This window comes from Artemia sp. Qi Xiang Cuo, chromosome 7, assembly GCF_049724085.1.
Source record: "Artemia sp. Qi Xiang Cuo chromosome 7, ASM4972408v1, whole genome shotgun sequence".
Classification (NCBI taxonomy): domain Eukaryota; kingdom Metazoa; phylum Arthropoda; class Branchiopoda; order Anostraca; family Artemiidae; genus Artemia; species Artemia sp. Qi Xiang Cuo.
The window spans coordinates 1,784,423-1,807,644 of record NC_142800.1 but is presented as its reverse complement, the minus strand read 5'-3'; the positions used below and the strand labels follow the sequence as shown (position 1 = coordinate 1,807,644).

The 23,222-nt window shown below is 35.3% G+C and overlaps 1 protein-coding gene across 2 annotated transcripts in view; it reads right to left on the bottom strand.

Annotated features, from left to right (window-relative positions):
• Positions 1-1,575: 1,575 nt before the first annotated feature.
• LOC148949849 (uncharacterized) overlaps positions 1,576-23,222 on the bottom strand; it is a 48,883-nt gene continuing 27,236 nt past the window's right edge. For both annotated transcript variants that reach the window (XM_089091954.1, XM_089091953.1), the window contains exons 5-8: positions 21,522-21,706; positions 14,950-16,532; positions 5,004-5,720; positions 1,576-1,804 (exon numbers count right to left, since the gene is read on the bottom strand). In XM_089091954.1, the coding sequence (XP_088948080.1) occupies positions 1,743-1,804; positions 5,004-5,720; positions 14,950-16,532; positions 21,522-21,706 (2,547 nt within the window). In that variant the 3' untranslated portion in view covers positions 1,576-1,742. The remainder of the gene's footprint in view (positions 1,805-5,003; positions 5,721-14,949; positions 16,533-21,521; positions 21,707-23,222) is intronic.

Sequence of the window (23,222 nt, the reverse complement as noted above, 5' to 3'; positions counted from 1 at the left end):
TTCAAACTGGGTTCTTTATAGTTCACGATACAGAGAAGATAAATTAAATCCTTTACCAAACTTTTAAACGAAAATAAATATAAAAAACTAAACGAATTGGTATACCAGTTTTTCTTGATTATTTAGTTTTAACTGTTCATTTTATCAGCATGCATTTTGTGAAGCTATTCTAAGATTTTTCTCCCTTTATTGAAGCATTTTCAAATAAAACTTCAGTAAAATCAATAATGTTGTTAGCTCAAAATTATCATCCTTGGCTTTGTCTTTTTGTTTTCTTAATTTTTTTTTCGTACAACCGGTTTAGCCAGTACGATTTCAAAGCATATTAAGATTTAAACACAGTTTCGTCTGTTGCACTCAGTTCACACTGATGCAATTTTTTAACGCAAAAAGGCTTACGAATAACGCATGCAAGAAAATCGCGAAAATGTTCACACAGAAACGGTTCAATGCAGGCGTTGAAGCGCAAAAACATAAGCGTAAGACATTATTTAGACAGCATGGGCATAGGAATAGGCTAAATCCATCTCTAGAAGCACAGAAAAATATATTGAAACGGCTAGCCTATATTAGCCTATGCTTAATTAATTACATAATTTTTATCTTCTATGTTCGTTTCTCCAGAAATGTCCTCCCAGGTCTCGAGGATTAAATTTTTCTTTGAATGAACCGTTTCACATATATTAATAGACGCCCCTAACTAGGATGATTAGTTTTTCAGTTATTTTCATTGTACGATTTAAAAAAAGGTGCCAATTCAAAATAAAGGATGCGTTTTTAACATCTCAATAAAAATATTTTTATCCAGCCGTTGAAACGTTGCGACGCATACAATTACAGCAAAAGCAGATGAAATTTATTGGATCAAGCAAAACAACTGTTTTTTCTTGAACACGCAGCACAGTGAACAAGGGATTATGCTTCAAAAATCAGGAAGAAACCTTTCCCGGTGGCATTGAAAAAACTTACAGAGCTCGCAAAAACAAATGCTATCTATTAGAGTTGATATTCGCGCAAAAGTTTTATCCTAGTCACAGCATAAGTATATATACGAACAGTAGAGAAAACTCCTATACTCTCCAAAAAGATTTTTGAAACACATCAATCTAGACCTCTCTTCATGACTCCACCTCTTCGTGCACGCGCAGTGACAGATGATTAGCGCATTACATATGCTGTGATCTGACTGAATGCCAAGGACTGAAACTATTGTTGTGACGTACTGAAAACTTCCCAATTATGATGTGTGTCGTTTTTGAACCAACTTTTCGCTACTATTCGTATATATATTTGTGCTGTGATCATAATTTAAAATGGAACACACAAATAGATCCTGCTAAGAACAGTAGTCAAAGAATATCACCGTTCTACTTCAGGGACGTGTGCAGGATTCTTTTCGAAGGGGGCCCTACGATAATTTCTTTGTTTGATAATGTGAATAAAAAGCCCAGAAAATCGGAATAATTTAAGATCTCCGAGGAGGGGGGGGGGCATCCTCCTGTGTATGTCCCTGCCCCCCCTTTAATTGGAAAACTAATAGGTAAAATATACTAAACAAGAAACTGTAACTACGGCTATTAAAAAATTTATTCATATCAACCGTCATAAACAATAAAATGGTTAGAAAAGAGGAAAGACATAATTCCCAAACTCATAATAATTGCATATATATACATATAGTTATAACATATGTAACAACAATTTAGAAAAAAAAAACTGGAAATAATAGTAGTGTTCCCTGACTAGGGTAAGGTTTCCCCTGTAGAACAGTTTAACTCCAGATATTCAGAATATTCAGATGAACCTGAAAAAAAAACTTGTATAATATAATTAAACCTACGTAAAACAGAAACCCATCCAAGAAGTTTCCAATGATCCCAAAGGAGCGTCAACTAATCAATCAATTTTTTCATGAAAAAAATATTTTCCAAGAGCTGCTAATGGTTATTAGGCCAAAGAAGCTTAGCTTGAAGCTGAGGCTGGGCCTAAAAACACATTAAATATACAAAAATCAGTATATTTGGGCATAAAAAGAACATACTTATTCAAAATGCCAGACTACTCCTTCCCAGCTGTACACCTCTCCAACAAATCAGCTTTAAACCCTCCCACACTACAGAAATTCTAATTGCGCACTTATGACTTATATATTTCACTGAACAAATAAGTACCGAGTGCCAGGGATGTAAGCAGGAACCTGAATTTCTGGCCACTTCTTAATCAAATTTTCAATCAAAATATAAATTTTTTTATTACACCCCCCCCCCCATCGAATTTATTTTTTTTATTCTCCTGCTTTCCAAAAACAAATTCCTATGTACATACCTGCTCTGAGTTCATCCGTTTTAGAAAATGACTTGGTGTTACATTTGAATTTGAAAATTGGAACACATCCAACGGTTTCGAGACAAAAAAAAAAAAAAAAAAAAAAAAAAAAAAAAAAAAAAAAAAGCTCTCGTTAATAAAGTATTTAGCAGCGTAGCAAGAGAATGTCTTTGACACAACGAGATTAGTTCATAGTAATGTTGCTCGTACTGCTTATCTTCACCAGGAAACAAGAGAATATTTAAAAGAAAACTTCAACCAGAGATGACTTATCAGATGAAAGAACTTCAAGTAAAAGTAATATTTAAAACTCATTTTGAAGAAGTTTCAGCCATTTTACGAAGGCAAAAAGATTTGCGAAATACCACATTATAGGCGGCACCAGGAATCTTGCGAAAAAAGGAAAATGATGGGTGCTCAAGAAAGAGATTAATGACAAGAAACAATAACACCAAAACCCATAGCGTAAAACTCCCAAAACTGTTTTGGTTTACTAGCCCGTTTTCCAACAGTATTTACATATAACTCCTTATAAATTCAACCCGTAGCAATATACAAATACATATTTTTATTTAAAAATATTATTACTTTTATTTGAAGATTCCCCATAGAGTCTCAAACACCCTTTGCAGGGCGGGATCCCATGACTCAATGTGTGTTCAATACAGTTTAAGAGGGTTTAGATTCCCTCTTTCTTATAAACTACCGCGCTGGCTATAAAATGTAAACCATACGGAGAGATGAGAAGGGGGTCGGGACCTGTTCCTCCAAGTCTTCAAGGACTTGCTAGAACAAAATTATAGTTTTGAGCAAAAAACCAAGCTCCTCCACCAGTGGTTTTACACACTGTAGTTTCTGTTAAGGACTATTACTCCTTTCTAAATAAGAAAGAGAGTCAGGTTAAACGAGGACTTTTGCAATAATTTGACTTCAGATAAGTTCAGAGCAGTATCAAGCTAGTCATTGTAATAACTAAGTTTCAAAATTAACGCCATCTAGATTTTCTCTTACTTTGTAAGCGCCTTCAACATGGTTTACACACAAGAGCCTTCAGAAATTTTAAATGCTGAGAGACATCTACGCATGATAATAGAACATTAAGTAAAATAGAAAATGTTGCAGTAAAATGAATGCACTACGTTATCATAACAAACCACTTATCGTTGAGTATTTTTAGCTAAAAGGCTAGACACACGTAGCTGATTTCGGGAACCGATTTCAGCATCAGTGGACAAACGATAGCGGTAAGAAAAATTTGTTGAAAGAAAAATTTATTGCGCAAAATTTTCAAACGAAAAATCATGGACACAAAGAGTAAACTGGAGTTGATTAATAGTTTCTTGATTGATCTCAGCTTAGTTTTCAGTTTAGTTCTCAGCTCAGTAGTGGCGTTTTTCCCCACAGATACCTCTGTGTGACTATTTATTTGTATCCCTATTTTTATGTGATGATCATGATGAAAATCAGCGCTGATTTTGTAAATCAGCGCCGAAAACTAGAAAATAGTTCAAGCTCAAATCGACCCCAATTTCTTTCAAAATCGGCGCTGATTTGGAAATCAGTTCCCGAAATCAGCTACTTGTGCCCAGCCCTTAAGTCACAAAGGACACAGAGAGGAAATTTTTCACAACACCAGAATATACCAGTCTATAGCTTTTAGATGAAACATATTCAAAATTGAAAACAAAGTGACCTAAATATAAAATGCTTGATATTTTCCTCCATTCCCTGGGAAGATTCTTGTTACATCCCCTCCCCCATAATGTTGAATCTTTATGCGCTTATAAGGCAAGGCATAGGTATTTTAACTTAAAATACTAATTCAACATCCAGAAACTACCCCATCTGACCTGAAATTGAACGGCTGGGGTATTGACTAGGGGGCGAACCCCCTCATGTGCGTAACAATTTCTGTTCGTTTTAAGTTTTCATGTTGCTCCTTACTTTCAGTTGAAAAAACTTGTTTTTTCATTTAATTTTCGATTGTGTTTTAAATGTTACCGGCAAATTCAGCGCCCCCTTCATAGAAATATCCCTTCTCCTATGAAAACATCCTCCATGTAAAGATCCTCCCACGTAGCCAAAATACAAAATTCCATATTTTTGCAGATAGCAGCAACTTCTCCAGTAGGGTTTTCTGATGCGCTGAATCTGATGGTGTGATTTTCATTAATTCTATCACTTTTAGGGGTGTTTCCCCCTTTTTTTGAAAATAAGGTAAATTTTTCAGGCTCGTAACTTTTGATGGACAAGACTAAACTCGATGAAATTATATATTTGAAATCAGCATAAAAATCCGATTCTTTTGATGTATCTACTGGTATCAAAATTCCGTTTTTTAGACTTTCAGTTACTATTGAGCCGGGTCGCTCCTTATTTACAGTTCGTTACCATGAACTGTTTGATTGCTTAAAACAAATCCTCCGCTAGCCCAGATAAGAGGAAACAAACGATAATTGTACAATAAGAATGGTGGACTTTAAATAATTCAACTGCTATATCACACTCTTCATAATACGACAAATTAATTTAGTACCAATTTCTTTCTTCGATATTTTCCATTAACAGACAAAGGGTTATTAGTCCTACCACCCTACTACTCGGAAATGTCATAACCGATAGATAGAACAGAAAAAAAGAAGAAAAAACGAAAGACATGTCATCCTGTGATTAAATACCTTGAGACACCTGCTGAAAGTTCCATGTTGACCACGTATCATAGACTTTAAATCCAGCTTTCTCATAGACTCTTCTCGCATTATCCCCTTCAGCAAGCAGTACTGCTTCGGTCATCCCTCTTGATTTAGCGATGCACACAATACGACGAATCAATTTGGTCCCTATTCCCCTTCGTCGATACTTCTCATTTACAGAAAAGAAATAAACAGCAGCTCTGCTCGCCTCATACTCAGCAATACCACATCCAATAGCTTCAGCACCATCTTGAACCAAGAGCACTGTGGCATTCCGATCAATAGCTGCTAAATACATATCTTCAAGTGCAGTGAGGAGAGACGCATCAAATTTAAAATTCTGAGCACTTATTTGAGCAGCAATTATTATTTGATCAGGATTTTCAACAGGTACGGTGATAAATCCGTCATCTTCTTTAATATCGACATTAGCTAAATCACAAGTCATGGAATATCTTGTGGATAGTTTTAAGTTTGTTGCCCAATTGGGTATTTGGTCTGGACGAAAATGAACGTCCAGTTGGGTGGGGGAAAATCTACTATAAATAACCTCAACCATTTCAAAATATTCTGGCGTGAAAAGGCACGACCATGGACCATACTTAGTGGCAGTACAACCATTCAGTTTCAATAATTGATCGACGGCTGTGGTAGACATTCGAAGCGGATCTAGAACTTCTTCGTTCTTTGTCATTTCCAAGCCTAGAAAACAAGTAAAAGAAAAAGTAAATAAATGGAGAAAATAAAATTCCAAGCCAAATACTTTTTGACTTATGGATTTGTTTTCCATCATAGATGTCAAATTACGATAATGATTCAGTAATTAACAAACAAAGAAAATTAGTACAAAAAAAAAAAAAAAAAAAAAAAAAAAAAAAAAAAAATCAGTACAGAAGAGTTTTGAAAGTGTTTCCCTAGTACTTCTAATTTTTTTTTTCTTCAACCGCGATCACAGGATCAGTAACTCCATATAATGAAGACAAGGAGTTGTTACTAGATTAAACAGGTTGCCGAAGTAAACAATTCACCATCTAATGAAAACAACTTGGAATTCTTTTAATATCAATGGACGGAAAAAGAAACCAATACTATTTTACTTACAGACCAAAACAATGAAAAGAGACCAATATATTGATAAGCAGAATTCAAGGGTAGCCATTAATAAAATTTAACCAGAAGAGACAAAATGCACAAATATCTGAATATTGGGCCAAATACCCTTTTATTAGCCTCAATTCCACTCCCCCTTCTTCCGAAAAAAGAAACATACAGGGTGTTCTAAGAGGACGGAAATGATATCGCTCCTGGACTGATAAACCATGAAATTTTCATAACATTTTTTTTTGTTATCATGTTATAATTAATCGATTAATTAGTTATGTAAGAAAGACAGACGAAGTTAGAGAATAAGATAGAAAATGAAGAGAAATATATATATATATATATATATATATATATATATATATATATATATATAGAGAGAGAGAGATAGAGAGAGAGATAGAAAGAGAAGGAGAGCAAGAGAGAGAGAGAAAGAGAGAGAAAAAGAAAGAGAGAGAAAGAGAGAAAGAGAGAGAGAGAAAGAGAGAGAGAGAGAGAGAGGGAGGGAGAGAGAGAGAGAGAGAGAGAGAGAGAGAGAGAGAGAGAGAGAGAGAGAGAGAGAGAGAGAGAGAGAAAGAGACTATGTTTTAGCAAGAAACATTTTTAACGGCTATTCTAATAATTGTTTTCCAAGGAGTTTTTTGGACAAAAAACAGGATATTTCTTGCGTTCTTCCCTGCATGCAGGCACTAACGTTCTTATCATCAACGTCTTCATGAAGTTATTAAATTTTATCGAAGTCACATTAAAAATTTGGACACTGCGCATCAGTGACCATTTTTTTTTTGTCACATCGTAAAATTTGTCACACTAACACGCCTTGACGAAGCCCGAGCTGGCTTCAGTACATTCACTTAACAACTTTGAATGTCAGCGGTCGACGTTCCGGTGGGAGCACGCTGAATAATACCAAAATATAAACTAGACTTCACTTTCGCATCTTGGTTACTTAGCTATGGCTTCCACAAGTGCAGGAGAATCAGGTTTGTCTAACGAGACAACACGCCATTCATCCTTCTGGATGAATGGCGTGTTGGTCCATCTTCTGGACCGCCCTACTAGTCTTCTTTCAAGCCTGTCGCAGCAGTTTAAGTGCTTTATATCTCCAGTTACACCTACAGGTGGACGCCCATCTGGAGGTGTTTGCGTTTTTATTCGAGAGAATATTCCAGTTTCAGGGTTTGCCGTCAATCGTTATTTTGTTCCTGTTCGAATCCCAGGGATTATTGTTTTTTCGTAATATTTACCAACAAATTATCATATTATTGATTCGGATTTTGATTTCAATTTTGCATGTTTAGAATTATCGCGATGTGTGGTGAAAGTTCCATCAGATTTCCAGTGGCTTATTTGCGGGGATTTTAACTGCAACATTGCTATCTCTCATGTCCGCTCCTCCGCTCTTTTATCTTTGTTTTCGGTTTTTACTATAGTTTCAAAGGATGCAGATTTTACGTATGTCCACAATTTTGGTTCTTCCTCTAGTCTAGACCATATGTTTGTTTCAGATGCAGCGTTATTACCACAGCCTGTTCATGTTGGATTGGATATGCCTATTAGTGACCATTTTCACCTTTCTTTTCATTTAAATATTAAAATTCCATCTTTTAAAATTATCCATCGTTCTAGTCAAATTGTAAATAAAATGATCTGGGATCGGGAAAAAATGTGCAAATATCATGAAGAATCAGATGCACTTTTAGCTAAAATAATTGTAAATTATTCTAAGGATGTTGATCAAATTGATATTGATCTATTTTCATTGATCTTGAAATTGTTCATAGTTTAAAAGTCGGGGCTAATAAAGCATTTAGAACTGATTCTTTCCGTCGTGGATCTCGTGTTTTAGGTTGGAACCTTAACCCGATTTTAAAGCAAAGCCAAAAGAATGCATCTCAAGCTTGTTACCTTTGGAATTGCGCGGGAAAACCGCGATCTGGACCATTTTATGATGGTATGAAATTAACTAAACACGTTTTTCGGGCTGAGTTGCGTTTGCATAATGAAATTATATAAGATGAAATTGGTTCAAGGATTACTAGTGATAAGAATGAGCTTTGGAGTTTGGTTAATTCTAGACGTCGTAATAATAATTGTTCACCAGATTCTAATAGTTCTCTGAAACTAGATGATTGGATAACTCATTATAATCGAGTTTTTTCATCCGGTGATGCGGCAGTTGAATCACGGCTTGACTCTTTATTATCGGAAGAAATTTCAAAGCCCTGCCCAAATAGTAAAATATCTGTTTCTGTTGATGATGTAACGGTAGCAATTAAAGCTCTAAAAAGTAAGCATTCTTTTGATCATGATGGTATACATTCAAACCATATAAAATGGGCATCCCCCAAAGCAATCCTTCTTCTCGCTACTCTTTTTACTGCTATTCTTTCTTCTGGAGTTCTTCCAACTAGCTTTTCTCGTGCTACCACTTCACCCCTTTCAAACAAAGGAGGGAATGCGAATCGATGTTCTTATTACAGGTCGATTACTGTTTCGTGCCAGTTTAGAAAAGTTTTTGAGTTAGTTTTATTAAAGTATCTGGAGTCTTGTAACCAAGGCCTGAATCAAATTGGGTTCCGTAAGGGTCTAAGCATGGATGTTGCTCATACCCTCCTTTCAAGAATAATATCCTTTTGTAAGCAATGGGATAGAGTTTATACACTTGCGTTAGATTTTGCGGTGGCGTATGATTCAATTATCCATTCTTGGGCTATGACTGCGCTTCTGAAGAATAATGTCCCACTACCAGTAGTTTTGGTTTTAAATAAGGGGTATGGCTCCTCTCGTATTCGTATTAAGTGGAAGAATCAGTTTAGTGATTACAATGTTAAGTTATGTAGGGGGCTGAGACAAGGAAGCATTATTTCTCCTTTGATTTTCAATATTACTGTTTCGGGGCTATTTGATCAAATTCAGTTGACTTTTATTTATGGTAAAGGTTATGTTCCGTCGTGGATTGCTTACGCAGATGATTTACTCCTTTTGAGTCGATCACTTCAGTCACTTCAACAAAATGTAGATTTTTTAGCAAAGGTTTTTAGTGAGCATGGACTTCGTTTTCGCCCTGAAAAGTGTCAGTTTTTAATTCTTGGTCCTAAGGCTAATGATCTCGTTAATTCAGAAATTTCTGTCCGTATTTATGACAGTATTTTAAAACCTTTGGAATCTTTTTTTATCTTGGTGTGCCTTATGGACCAACTTTAGCTCTATGCCGTGCTTCTATTTCTAAAGCAGTTAAAAGTAGAATAGCGTCTAGTTTCGGGGCAGTAATTTGTCTTGGCGATCTTCTTTCTCGGAAATCACTGGCTCGGGTATATAATACAGTCGCTTTGCCTCAAATTTTAGTTTTTTCATCGCTTCTCCCGTTTTTTAGAATTAGTAATATTGCGCATGTAAAAACCCCATTTTTTAATTTTGCTAAGTTCCTTTGCCGCTTTTCTAAATCTGAATCAAATACTTTTTTAATGAATGCATATAAAATAAAAAACCCTGTTGATGTTTTGGGGAAAAAGCAAAAGAATTTTTTATCCAAATTAAATGTTGTTTCTCATAATTTATATAGAGCTGCGCACGAAGCTTAATTTATTTTATTTGATTTAATTTTTGAATGAAGTGTTAGTTTGTGAAGTGTTAATTTATTATCTATTGAATGAAGTGTTAATTTGTGTGGTAATTTTGATTGAAGGCCTTTGCGTATTTGTTGTTATACAGTTTAAAATAATTTTATGGCCTGTTGATTAGCGGTTATTATTTATTTCTTTTTTACTCTTCGTATTCGGAGGAAATAAAAAGTTTGAATTGAATTGAATCCTTTTCAGGCTCTGGAGTGACAACTCACATGAACTAGAGTTACCATCTACAGAATCCGGGAAGTGTTTACTGACATTCGGTTTGTCAAAGTTTTTCGGAGGATTTTCAACAGCCACAGCATAAGGAGACTTTTCAGATATTATCTAAGGTACAGAAGGCCATGGGAAAGCCTTATTGAGAAAAACTTTGAAATTCCATATAGAACTCGTTTAACTTTCGATTAAGTGTCGCAGTGGTTACCCCCAGAACCGCTGGCATTTGATCTGGTTGACAAATCTAGGCATTTGTCGCAAACATTCCGTCGATCAGTCGGTCACGTTGACATAGTCAGAACCCACAGTTTCTTAGCATCGGCAATTTTTTCTACCTTATACAAGTTGAAACCGGGTCTATCGCATTACCCACTCTTCTGACTTGCAAAATGAACATGCACTTGATAAATTCATACAAGCTTCTCATTTACCATTTCGTTGCGGAATGATTCCAGAGAGAGCATATAATTCCATAGGTGGGACCAGTCATACGCCGTCAGCAAGAAGGTAGCTAAAGCGGAATTTTGATTATCAATGGAGACGCCTCATCCTGCTCACTTAATCCCCGCAGTGTAAGAAAGACAACTCCCCACAGATACACTGGTGGTTGTGGCAGGTACCATCCTCTTCTGCTTGTCTAATAGTCTAAGCGGTATCTATCGAAAACTCATCTTTTAATGTAGATGGGATTAAAGTCAAAAATGAAAATGTTCATTTCTGGAGCTAAAGGAGTAACTTCTGAACAATAATACACAGTAAAGTAGTCTACTAATAAGTTTCAAAGACCAGGCAACGCTTGTTTTTCCAACAAAGCTTGCTTCTAGCAATTTTGGATTACTAAACATTTTCAGTACAAACACCCAAAAACTTTTTTAGGGGTAATTTTAGTCACTTTCTTTAAAGGTCTTCATTTCTGTACCCAAGACTTGTTCGTGGCCCGATAGAAAGACTGTATTAGTGTACATGAACAGGAAAATGGGTAATATTCATTTAAAACGAATATTTTGAGTTCGAATTCCAATTTATTTATTTTTTTTAGTTTGATTACAGAGAAATCGTTTCCTCGCAAAAATGATGTGACTCAAACACGTTTTGTTATTTTTGCAGGCTTTATATAATGGTTGCCCCTTTAGGGGTAACCTAGTAAAGAACAAACCCTACCCAATAGTAACCGATAATTTAAAAACACGGTATATACAAAAAAAAAAAATGTCAACTGTGGAAGAATCGCCATTTGAAGCTGATTCAAGAACTATTATTCAATTAATCCTAATGATAAAAGAAATTACGAAAACAAATTCTTGGAAACTCCGAAAACAGCCTGAAACCCCACAAATATGACAGAAATGAGAACTGCCCTATTGATATCTCCAGAGCCGAAAATCCCATTTCTTACAAAAGAGCCAATCAGATTTTAAAAAGGTGAGGTTATTTGTCTCTCCAGAAATTGCACAACGATTTCAGCCTTGATTTGTCACTCAGCATCAGTTAACCCGGTTTAAAAAAGGGGGAAGGGCTATTATCTCTCCAGAAATAAGGAAAATGTCATTGGCTTACAAAAATACGTCATAAAAATAAACCAACAGGGTCTTTTTAACACGGGGTACAGGACAGCAGTTTCTCTTTTTCTCTTTGGTTTGATACTCATGTGGCTTACTGACATTACCCATTTGGTTTTTCATCTATGCAATTTTGACAGAAATCATAGATAAGTGAGTACGAACCGAAGTAGAAATTACTTATCCAGAGTTAACCCTTTCACGCTGGCAGCTTGAATTGCTGAACTGTACGGCAGCTATGGCAATGACGTGTGGTTAAGTTATGACGTAACAAGGCTACAGTAATAGTGTCTGGTAACTACTTAAAATAAGAAGTACTTAAAAAAAATCGTAATCAACAGAGATTTTGACAAATGGAATTTGAAAATTTGGCTTGACAACTATCACGTATCAGTTTTAGGTTAAATTAACCTAAGTTACCCTCAAACACTTTCTCCTTTTGAAAGGGGTTTTCAACTGCTGGGTTCTGTTCCACTTGGGGGGAGCTCACTGAAGTTTCACCAGATTTATTATCTTCTATAACAAGGATGGTATCTTTTGAAGCAGTAGGAAAATCTAACATTAAACACAAAAATAAAGTAAATGAATAAATAAATAACAGGGTATTTAAAGAATACCCTTTGTCAGCAGCAATCAAAATTCAAACTATACAAATATGGAAAAAAAGAGGAAGGAGAAAGTTAGGGATTAGAGGCAAAGAGAAAGAAAGAGGGAGAGAGAGAGAAAGATGTTCGAATGCTTAACTAAAGCAAGTTAGAAATTTCTACTTCTTTTTTCTCTTAATCCCTTTTTTGCTTGTTTCTGAGTATAAGAACTCAACTTGCCGTTGAAAAAACGGTCTCCGAGATGAACCCCTCTCCTCCCCATATGTCGGATATCTGTAAACTAGTCTGACAATAAAAAGATTCCTGGACATCCTTCGTACGCGGAATTACTATTTACGTGTAATTTGTATCCTAAATACGTGGAATTTTATTATTACTTATAACTTTGTTATAATGTTTTTTCTTGGAAATTTCCGGGTTTTTGTTGTCAGTTTCTGCATTGAAGTCTAAGAAAAAAAGTTATTCAATTCCATTCTGTAACTTTAATCTCTGACGTTACCTTTTCCTTCTATGAATAAACTAAACCACTGCAATACAAATTCATCCTAAAGGGTTGATACCCAACCCCCCAAGTACATAAATCGTTAAACGACTTCAAAACATCGTCAACAATCATTTTATCAAAGAAGGATGTTCATGTTCCATGCTCAGATATGTATTGCGCTAACTTAAATAATATGTCTCTAAATGTGTAGAGATAATCTTAGTGGCAACATTATGCCATTATCCAAGTCCTACTAACTAGGACACCTTTTGTGAAACAAAGAATAGGCTACTCTTTTTTCTTCTCCTTTAGATTTTACAGAAATTCGAAGATTGTTCAGAGGACGATTTGATCAAAAGTCAGATCAGAAATCAAAATTTCTAGTGTCCTTTTTAAGTAACCAAAAAGACTGGAGTGAAATTAGCCCCCACCCTCCACAATGTTACTTTTTTCTCAAAAGATGTCTGATGAAAATTTTGCGATAACCATTTGATTCAGCACATTTGAAATGTCCAATAGCTATGCCTTTGGGGATGAGATGACCCCTCACAGTCACAAGGGAAAGTGCCGTAAGTTACGCAATTTGCAGACTGTTCACATGTCGTATTGGTACGAAATTTTGTTTAGGGGAGAGGAATACTTGCGAAGGGATTTTCCACGGGGATAATTTTAGATGGGAGGGAAAGTTTCCAGGGGGATTTTTAAGGACAAATTTTATACTGGGGAAGGGATTTCCTGGCGTTATTTGAAAACCAGTTAAAAATTAAATAAAAACAGGTTTTTAAACAGAAAGTACGGATCAAGATTAAAACTTAAAACAAACAAAAATTATTCCGTATATGAGAGGGCTGTCCCTTTGTCACAAATTTTGGTACTGGTGCATTATGCGGGCACCGCTATATACTGTATGTTGAATGACAAACGGGAGAGACAGATACCCGATTATACTGGTTTATGAGCAAAATAATAAGAATTAGAAGTTACAATTATGCGCCCAGAACGCTGTAGTGTCTTTCACCTAACCTGGTTAGGTTATTTTCATATTAGATCAATTCCACTCAAACAGCTGTTTTACTACCGAGTATCTGTCTCTCCCGTTTGCCTGTAGCATTTCCCGTTTGACATTCCACATACAGTATATAGCGGTACCCGCATAATGCACCGGTACCCAATATTTTAAGAAGAGAGCAACAGAAGCTCCGTTGTTTGAATGAGAAGTATGTTTAAAGGACCTTAGCGTATAGAGTTAAGGAAGGGGCAGCCCCTCTTAAATATAAAGTAATGTCTGTTAGTTTCAATTTCTAATTTTTTCTCCTTAATTTCAGTAATAAAACTTGTTTTTTAAAATTTAATTTCTTTAAGGGATAACTGGAACTTTTAGCGCTACTCAAAATTTTGATGATCCTTTCCTCCCTTTTAGTTATTGACGGATTCCTATCAGCCTAAACCAAAACTGCACCCAATCAAAAAAAAAAAGATAAAAAAAAGGAAGAGCAAAATACACATATCGTATCTGAAAGATATTGCTAAGCAAAACGGTAAACATCCTTAGTTTTATTTTCTTAGTTTAATTTTAATGCATGCCACATTAGCTGCTGAACTGATAATGATTGCATTTTTATTTTTTTTAAAGATTTTGAACATATTTTTGGATTCAGGCTCAAGATGAACGAATTTAAGCCATGGGACAGAAGACATCTTAATGGTCACTTCAAACCTGAAAACGTGACAAACTAGGCAAAGTAACCAAAATACACAAAACTAAGAAGGGGAAGAACTGAAAAATAGGATTCGTTTTCTTTCCTGTTTTATCCAGGAAGTGAGTCTATATTTGAACCAACCCCCTGAAATTTTTGTCCGACTCACAAAAACATAAAAAAAATACTTATAAACAAATTTTTGATGCGTCTTTAAAAATTTTTTTAAATTACCTCCTTCCCCCGAACAAAAATTCTAAATACGCCCTTGCTAGGGAGTCGATGCAGCTTAAGGTTAAGCACATTCCCACGAAACATATGTATTTCACATGTCAGGTGAGGCGGAAGACACCTGGTTCAGCTGAAAACACGAACTTAGTTTGGAGGTTGGCGGGGGGGTCGTTTGGGGTGGGGGGCTGTTGCCCCCCCCCCATAATGTGGAGAAAAAAATTGAAACGATTATAGTCTAATCACGGAAAAAAAAAAGAAAAATAAAAAACAAGAAAGAAAAGAAGGAAATGAAAGAAAAAAACACAAGCTGAATCCACTTGAATTGAAATAATCAAAGTTGCTGTCCATTCTTTGACATGTTTGAGCCCTAAGATATTATAAATATGTTAAGGAAAAGAAAAAATCTAACCTGAATCAACTTGAATTGGATTTATCAGACTTCCTGTCCATTCTTTGACATATTTGAACCCTAAAGCTTTATAAACAGGTTCACCCATCTCTGTTGACAACAGTACCATTTGTTTAGCGCCCTGTTTTTTGGCCAGCCTCACAGCTTCTGCTATTAAAGCCTTACTTATAGACTGCCCTCTATATTTTGGTAGCACTGAATTAAAATATATAATACTACTTTCACCAATAATTGTACATATGACACCCCCAGCTAAGTGTCCACGCTGATAGCCGAGAATATAGCCATTATTAAGAAGCTCAAATAGTGGTCGGACAACATCTGAACTTACAGAAAAACACTGTGCAACAACATCAACAAACTTCATAATTTCTTCTCGAGTCACTTCCGTTTTGATTTTCAAATTATCAACATAAAATGCTTGATTAAAGTCAACCAAGTTCAAAGCCATTTCCTGCTTGATTACAGTTGGAAAATTTCCTTCTGGAGTATATTCATCATTCGAATGATAATAGAAAAATGGGAATGACATGAAATGTTGCAACGTTTGGACATCTTCGATCCCATGAGCCCCCCACCCATAGGATAGCGTTGGGGATTTTAAACCAATCAAATCACCATACTGCAAAACTTGAGTTGTATCACCTCCAAAATGTTTAAAGGTGTCAACCATCATCTCTTTAACAGATTTTAAGACAATTGATTCATCATACTGACGATCGTTTGATGGGTGGACAGCTGATTTAATGACTAAGTTTGGAATTCTCACTTTGTCATCATCAGTAGCATCAGGTCCATCATCACTCTCTGTCTGCCAGGACTTAGAAGTATCTTCAAAACTATCACCAAAATGTTCATGCAAATAGTCATCTTCGAAAAATTCCCCTTCAAATACAATACTAGAAGGTTGCTCTGTGCCATTCAAGCTCACTGGCTCCTCAAAACAATTAAGAGATTCATTATGTAGCATAGCTACAATTGGATCAATAGCCATGCTGGTATTCTGAACGGGAGATTTTAAATCAAAAGTGGGAGTGACTTGTGCAGGAGGGGGAATGGTTTTAGATTTAGTGGTTTCGTTTCTTTTTTCCTTGCCCACTTTATGAATTTTTGCCCTTACGGGCTTTCGTAGAGTTTCTTGCAGTTCTAATACATTGGAAGGCGGGTCTTCCTCCTTGTTCAATCTCATTTGATTCAATTTATCACGTAAATCCATCATCGGAATTTTGACGGTTTTCTCTTCTCTCCCTTGAACCTTTTTATTTTTCCGAGGAGATCTTTCCTGTCTCTCTTTAGACCAACGTCTATTATTTCTTGGGCCTCCTTCATCAGCTAGGTCACTATTTCGACCTCGAGTATCATGCTCATTTAATTCTTTCTCTCTTTCATTACCCTTTTCTGGTGAGATAGATTCACTGTCTTCGAAGCTGCTGCGCTGTCTTCGACGGTAAAAAGATTTGCCACCCTCTTCGCGTCTGTTATGTGGCATGTAATCGCCTAATGTCTTGTTTCTTGATGGTCGGCGGTTATATTCTTGATATCTGTCATCTGAATTAAACCCATTAGGCTCTCTATCCTCTTCCCTAAAAAAGGAGTTTAGGAAAGATAAATAGAAAGATAGAAAGGAAGATAATTAGAAAGAGGCTCTTTATAGTCTTCCCTAAAAAAAGAAGAGTTTTAGAAAGATAACTAGAGATAGTTTGCCAAACAGAATTCCTTTTCCCTCAAGTAATATGATCCCTACTCGCTGACACGATGTGTCACTGAAAAAAAAAAAAAAAAAAAAAATATCGTGTTTATCTTTTCACCCATGGATTCTTTTTGTAATTACCAAAATTCCTGAATACTGCTTCTTTTAAAACAGAATCTTCCATAATAAATGAATGACTAGTGTACCTGTTATAAATCATCGACTTGTCTACAAACTATTTTTGAAGTACTTCCCACAAGACTGAATCCAGGGGAGTTAGGGGGTATTACCCCCCCCCCCCTCCCACCCCGAAATGTTTGTCCGAGTCGTAAAAAACGTAAAAAAATGAATATAAACAAACTTTTGATGTGCGTTTTAAATTTCTTTGTACCCCCCCCCCCCCACCCCCTCAAAAAAAATATCCTGGATACGTTCTTGACTCCCCTACTAAATCCTCACAGTCTAGCTTATAACTTTTCCTGCTAACAAAGTATTTCGTCACACTCCATTCCCAAATGCACTCAAGTTCTAGATAGGGTTTCTCCTAAAATGTTTCTTTGACGTGCACTATTTCTTCGTTGAAACTTGTTTGCTTCATAGTTTTTCTCAGCTGTCTTAAAAAAGCTTTTTAAAGTAAAAATAACTCACCAAACTTGGATACTAGACACCAAACAGAGCAATATTAAGCCCCCCCCCCCCCGGTCTCTTTACAGACGGATTAAACATTATGCCATCTATTAAAACATCAGCCAAAATCTAAATAAATAACATGCTTATGAAGAAACATGCTTAGAAGACCGTTTTCTGGCTTCTATTTTCTTCAAGTACATGAACTCACAACCTTCTGTAGAACTTTCTCGTATTGTGCCTTCCATGGCCCAACCGACAAAATCGAAGACACACAACTTGGTCCAATTATCTTAAGGTCGACACAGCGAGAATTTAGCACTGGAAGAACAGTTTACTTCGATTTGGGACAATCTTTCCGGGGACATTTTCCCCAAGTTTCTCAGAGATTCAACAGGAAATAACAAAATCGTGATGGAACAAGGTAATAGAATAGCATATCAGATAATTAAAAGTACCTGGAGCCATGCATCTAGAAAAAAAAAACTCGTCCAAAAATAAGAAATCTTCATTAAGTGAAGAGAATATCTTCTACAATAGAACTAATAATAACAACTCTTTGAGGGAAGGAGAATCCAGTGGCGGATCAGGGGGGGGGGGGCGAGGGGATGAGCGCCCCCCAAACGTAGTCAAAAGTAGTGTAATTTTCTTAATTAACGCAAGTTTGCGGAAATTAATATTGTTCCTACGCAAGTTTACCGGATCAACCTATTTTGCGCCCCCCTTAAAACAATCCTGGATCCACCCTTGGGAGAATTCGCGTCGGACAATTCGCCCACCCAATCAGCAGATTCACACCAGAATCAATGAGCCCCGTGATATTTGGATGTCAAAGAGTCTTTGAGAGAAGCAGCAGATTAAAATATAATTAATCTACAATTAATCTGCTTAAAAAATAAATATAAAAGGCGTCTAAATCTTGACAACGAAGAGTTTCTGATCTCAAGCCTCCCACTTAGTTATGATTGAAGATAATTGCTTGAAAAAACCACTGCTGACATTGGAGTTGAACACAAGACTCCCAGTGAATGGACAAAGCTTCCAACTCCAGATCAACAGGCACATTTAGCAATTTATTCATAGCTTTATCGCAGATCTCGTCATTCCATACAAATGAAATTGCTTGAAATAATAATTAAATACAGGAGATATTTTGTGCGGCTCATTATGACAGATTACTATGAAGGATCATTATAAATTTGTTGAGGTACCATAGAAGAGTGTACAGCTTTAACAAAGTCATTGACCCCTTATCTCTTACAAATAAGCTATTCATCATGAAGTGGCTAGGAGACCGAAGCGGAATCGCAGAAGTTTTACGCAGAATGCTTACGTAAAGTTACTTCTCTACTTAACACTGACCTTTTACTGATAATCTTAATTATATTATTATTTATTGCTGCTAAAATGTTTCATTTAGTATATAAAACCTGACGCAAAATCACTCGAAAGCATTCTTGTCTCATTACCAGCGTTACCAACACTTTGAAATTTATCATACCAGTTTCGACCAGACTATTCCACAAAATATTCTTTGTGGTACAATTATAGCATTCGACGTCAGTTTCCATTTCACAGACAAATATACTAGAATAAACTGAAAAGCAAGTAGCTTCTATTTCTTCACTCATATTTATTCTCTCTCAGAAACTTATTTTGAGCACTGTCTCTCGCATGACTGGGATGGAGGAGGAGCATGCGTAGCTGTGTTGGCCTCAGGCGGTTTGGTGCTGCGGTAAGTTTGTTAGTAGTAATAATTTCATTGTATTTCCTTCGACGAAAATCTCTTTTCTTTTGCTCAATTTCTTAAGAGGTGACTGGAGAAATTTGAATATTTCGAAAAAGCAAAACTTTACTGGTGAATACACCGAAATATACTAAAAACTGTGGATTGTACCATAGAAAGTCCAGATATACCGCAATGTACCAGGACATCTGAGTTGTACCAAAAACGGTAGAACTGTGCCGCGTTGGCAACATTGTCCAGTGCCACTATACATGCCCGCTTAAAGACGAAGCTTCATTATTTCCTGGGTTCTCATTGGTTATCAAAAAAGCCATCATGTGCATTCTTCTAAGAGAAATTTACACCCATATCTAGTTTTCAATGTAATTTCATCAACGATTGGAGCTTACATTAACAAAACACCTTTGATCCCTTCTCTACGCGGCCCATTCTAAAGAAGTTTATGTCAAAACATTCTAGGTCGACATGTTCTATCTATCTCCCCACGATTAACTATTTAAAACTATTTTTGTCAAATGGAATAGTTTCGGTGGTCACTTACCCTAGATTAAAACCCCGCCATTGTTTCTCACCCAAAACACCTGATGCGCAGCGCATGTAACAAAAAGACAAATCTTTTTATTAGACACGTTCCGTTAAAACGTAAACAGCAAAACTGGAAACATGGAATTGGATAGAAGGTCTTTTTGTTTTAAAAGATAGACTTTTTTTAACAGCTCACCTGAAGTGCTTCAACGCAGCTACTGAACCTTCATTACGCAAGACCTTACAGCAAAAAGGGACTAAATATGATGGGAGGCGCGAAAACAGCTGCTTTTGTGCGTAAGCACAGCTTTGGAACTTAGCGTACTCTAGTAATATACTCTTTATAGAGTTTAAACTTCTCAGCAGCATTTCTGACGCAGCTTTCTATTCTACCCGATCTCTTTAATTCTGCACTTTTTTCTGCATAAAAATTGCTTTGAAGGATCAACAATTTTGCTTCTAATAATTTATTTAATTTCTGGTAAAATTAGTTCTTATTCGTATTTTGGCATTATTTTGACTCAAGTCCTTCTTCCTCTATCCTCCTCAGAGCCCATATGGAATAAATTTTCAGAACTGAATTGAATGAAGCGGGCACGTAAGGAGGAATTTTTTTCTTGGGGGTTGTGTAACAACATAAATTTCGGAGAGCACGGGCGATGGCACAAAAAAAAAAAAAAAAAAAAAAATAAGAGGGGGGCAATAGTACAAAATAAATTTTATTTGATAATTTGAATAAGGAGTGCCCATAAATGAAAGAAATTTAGAATTTCGGGTGAAGTGGCACCCGAACTTTGCGTACGTCCCTGGAATGAAAAGAAAAGTATGAACACATGAATATTCACAGAGAATATGGAGAGTATATAAATTACTTCGAACATTCAATATTTGTTAATTCTAAATTATTTTAATTCATATTTTGGCATTACTCTGACTCAGTTTTTTCTTCGATTTTTCTCCTTTAAGCTCAGGTCAACAAATATTTCAAAACTGAATTTAACGAGAAGAAAAGTAACCACCATAGTCCTACCATTGGGAACTACTTTCCATAAAATATTTTTTTTTGCCGTAATACTTTATCCGAAAGCTTTTTGGCCATATATCAATCTTAATACACATGTATACCTATTCAGAGAAGGGAAGACCATTTCCCTCGCTAAGATATGTCCAAAGAATCCACAACCTGGTCACATGAAGGGCAAAATCTTAATTGCACAGACACTAGATCACACAGAACGATAATTAAAAAGAACATTAATAAACAAATAATTAAATAGAATAAATATTTAAATTAAAATCGAATAAGTATATTTAATAATTCATCTCATAGTTAAAATAGAATGACAGATTTTCAGTTTTTCGTCCTGAAGGCAATGGGACTATTTTTTCTACCATCATATATTATTAATTTTCGGTCGGAACTTAGCAAAATGTTGCTGTTTATAAATTTTTCAGTACCTCTTTTAATATTGATGTTGAAATTTCGCGCTCGAATGACAAAACCACTTTTGGAGCAATAAAAAAGAAGTACGAATCATTTCGCCATGAAATTCGAAAAAAAATTCTACAATAATATTTATTTTTCTATATAATTTGTTTTTTACATTATTCTACATTTCTATATTACTATATTATTTCCATATTTGTCATTATTATTTTTATTTTGACATTTGCTATTTTTCGGTGGTACATCATCTAAAATGTCAGATCCATAGAGTATACCATAGCGGTGCGTATCGTAGTGGAAACACTGCTTTTACATACTTTTGAATAATCTTATTCTGATCCCTTTACCTCTTCCAGTTACCATGGTAGTGAAAACACCGCTTTTACATACCTTTGAATAATCTTGTCCTGATCCCATTCCCTCTTCCAGCTACCATGGTAGTGAAAACACTGCTTTTACATACCTTTGAATAATCTTGTCCTGATCCCATTCCCTCTTCCAGCTACCATGGTAGTGGAAACACTGCTTTTACATACCTTTGAATAATCTTATCCTGATCCCATTCCCTCTTCCAGTTACCATCTGTGGTTTTTTGCCTATTCAGGCGCTCTTTGTCAATCCTTTCACGTTCAGCCCGCCAAGAATCGTAGGTATCAGACCCTGATTGACGACCAACGGTAGCCTCTCTCTGATTGTCCATGGGCTTACCCCTTCCTCGGCCCTAAAAAAGGTAATGTAAAATGCCAGATAGCGGCAGAACTATGATTTTGACTTCATATAAAAATAGTGTTACTTACAGCCTGTAAAGATTCGAGAAATATATATACGATTTCATAGTGAGCACACTTACGATTTTGAATTTTTTTTTAATTCTATACATTTATTATTAAAAAAAAAAAAATCCAAAAAGAGATTTTCTAAAGAAAGCAAAGAGCTAAATTAAAAGGAAGAGAGGAGCAGAAATAAAGTGGTACACTAATTCAAACTTCAAATGAACAGATATGAAAATGAATGATAATTCGAACTTAAAACGAAGATAATTAGAACAAAAAAAATCCAAAAAGAGATTTTCCAAAGAAATCAAAGAGCTAAATTAAAAGGAAGAGAGGATCAGAAATAAAGTGGTACACTAATTCAAACTTCAAATGAACAGATATGAAAATGAATGATAATTCGAACTTAAAACGAATATAATTAGAACAAAAAAATCCAAAAAGAGATTTTCAAAAGAAAGCAAAGAGCTAAATTAAAAGGAAGAGAGGAGCAGAAATAAAGTGGTACACTAATTCAAACTTCAAATGAAAAGATATGAAAATGAATGATAATTCGAACTTAAAACTAATATAATTATAAAAAAAAAATCCAAAAAGAGATTTTCCAAAGAAATCAAAGAGCTAAATTAAAAGGAAGAGAGGAGCAGAAATAAAGTGGTACACTAATTCAAACTTCAAATGAACAGATATGAAAATGAATGATAATTCGAACTTAAAACGAAGATAATTAGAACAAAAAAAATCCAAAAAGAGATTTTCCAAAGAAAGCAAAGAGCTAAATTAAAAGGAAGAGAGGAGCAGAAATAAAGTGGTACACTAATTCAAACTTCAAATGAACAGATATGAAAATGAATGATAATTCGAACTTAAAACGAAGATAATTAGAACAAAAAAAATCCAAAAAGAGATTTTCCAAAGAAAGCAAAGAGCTAAATTAAAAGGAAGAGAGGAGCAGAAATAAAGTGGTACACTAATTCAAACTTCAAATGAACAGATATTAAAATTAATGATAATTCTAAATTAAAAATAATATAATTAGAACAAAAAAATCCAAAAAGAGATTTTCCAAAGAAAGCAAAGAGCTAAATTAAAAGGAAGAGAGGAGCAGAAATAAAGTGGTACACTAATTCAAACTTCAAATGAACAGATATGAAAATGAATGATAATTCGAACTTAAAACGAAGATAATTAGAACAAAAAAAATCCAAAAAGAGATTTTCCAAAGAAAGCAAAGAGATAAATTAAAAGGAAGAGAGGAGCAGAAATAAAGTGGTACACTAATTCAAACTTCAAATGAACAGATATGAAAATGAATGATAATTCGAACTTAAAACGAAGATAATTAGAACAAAAAAAATCCAAAAAGAGATTTTCCAAAGAAAGCAAAGAGCTAAATTAAAAGGAAGAGAGGAGCAGAAATAAAGTGGTACACTAATTCAAACTTCAAATTAACAGATATGAAAA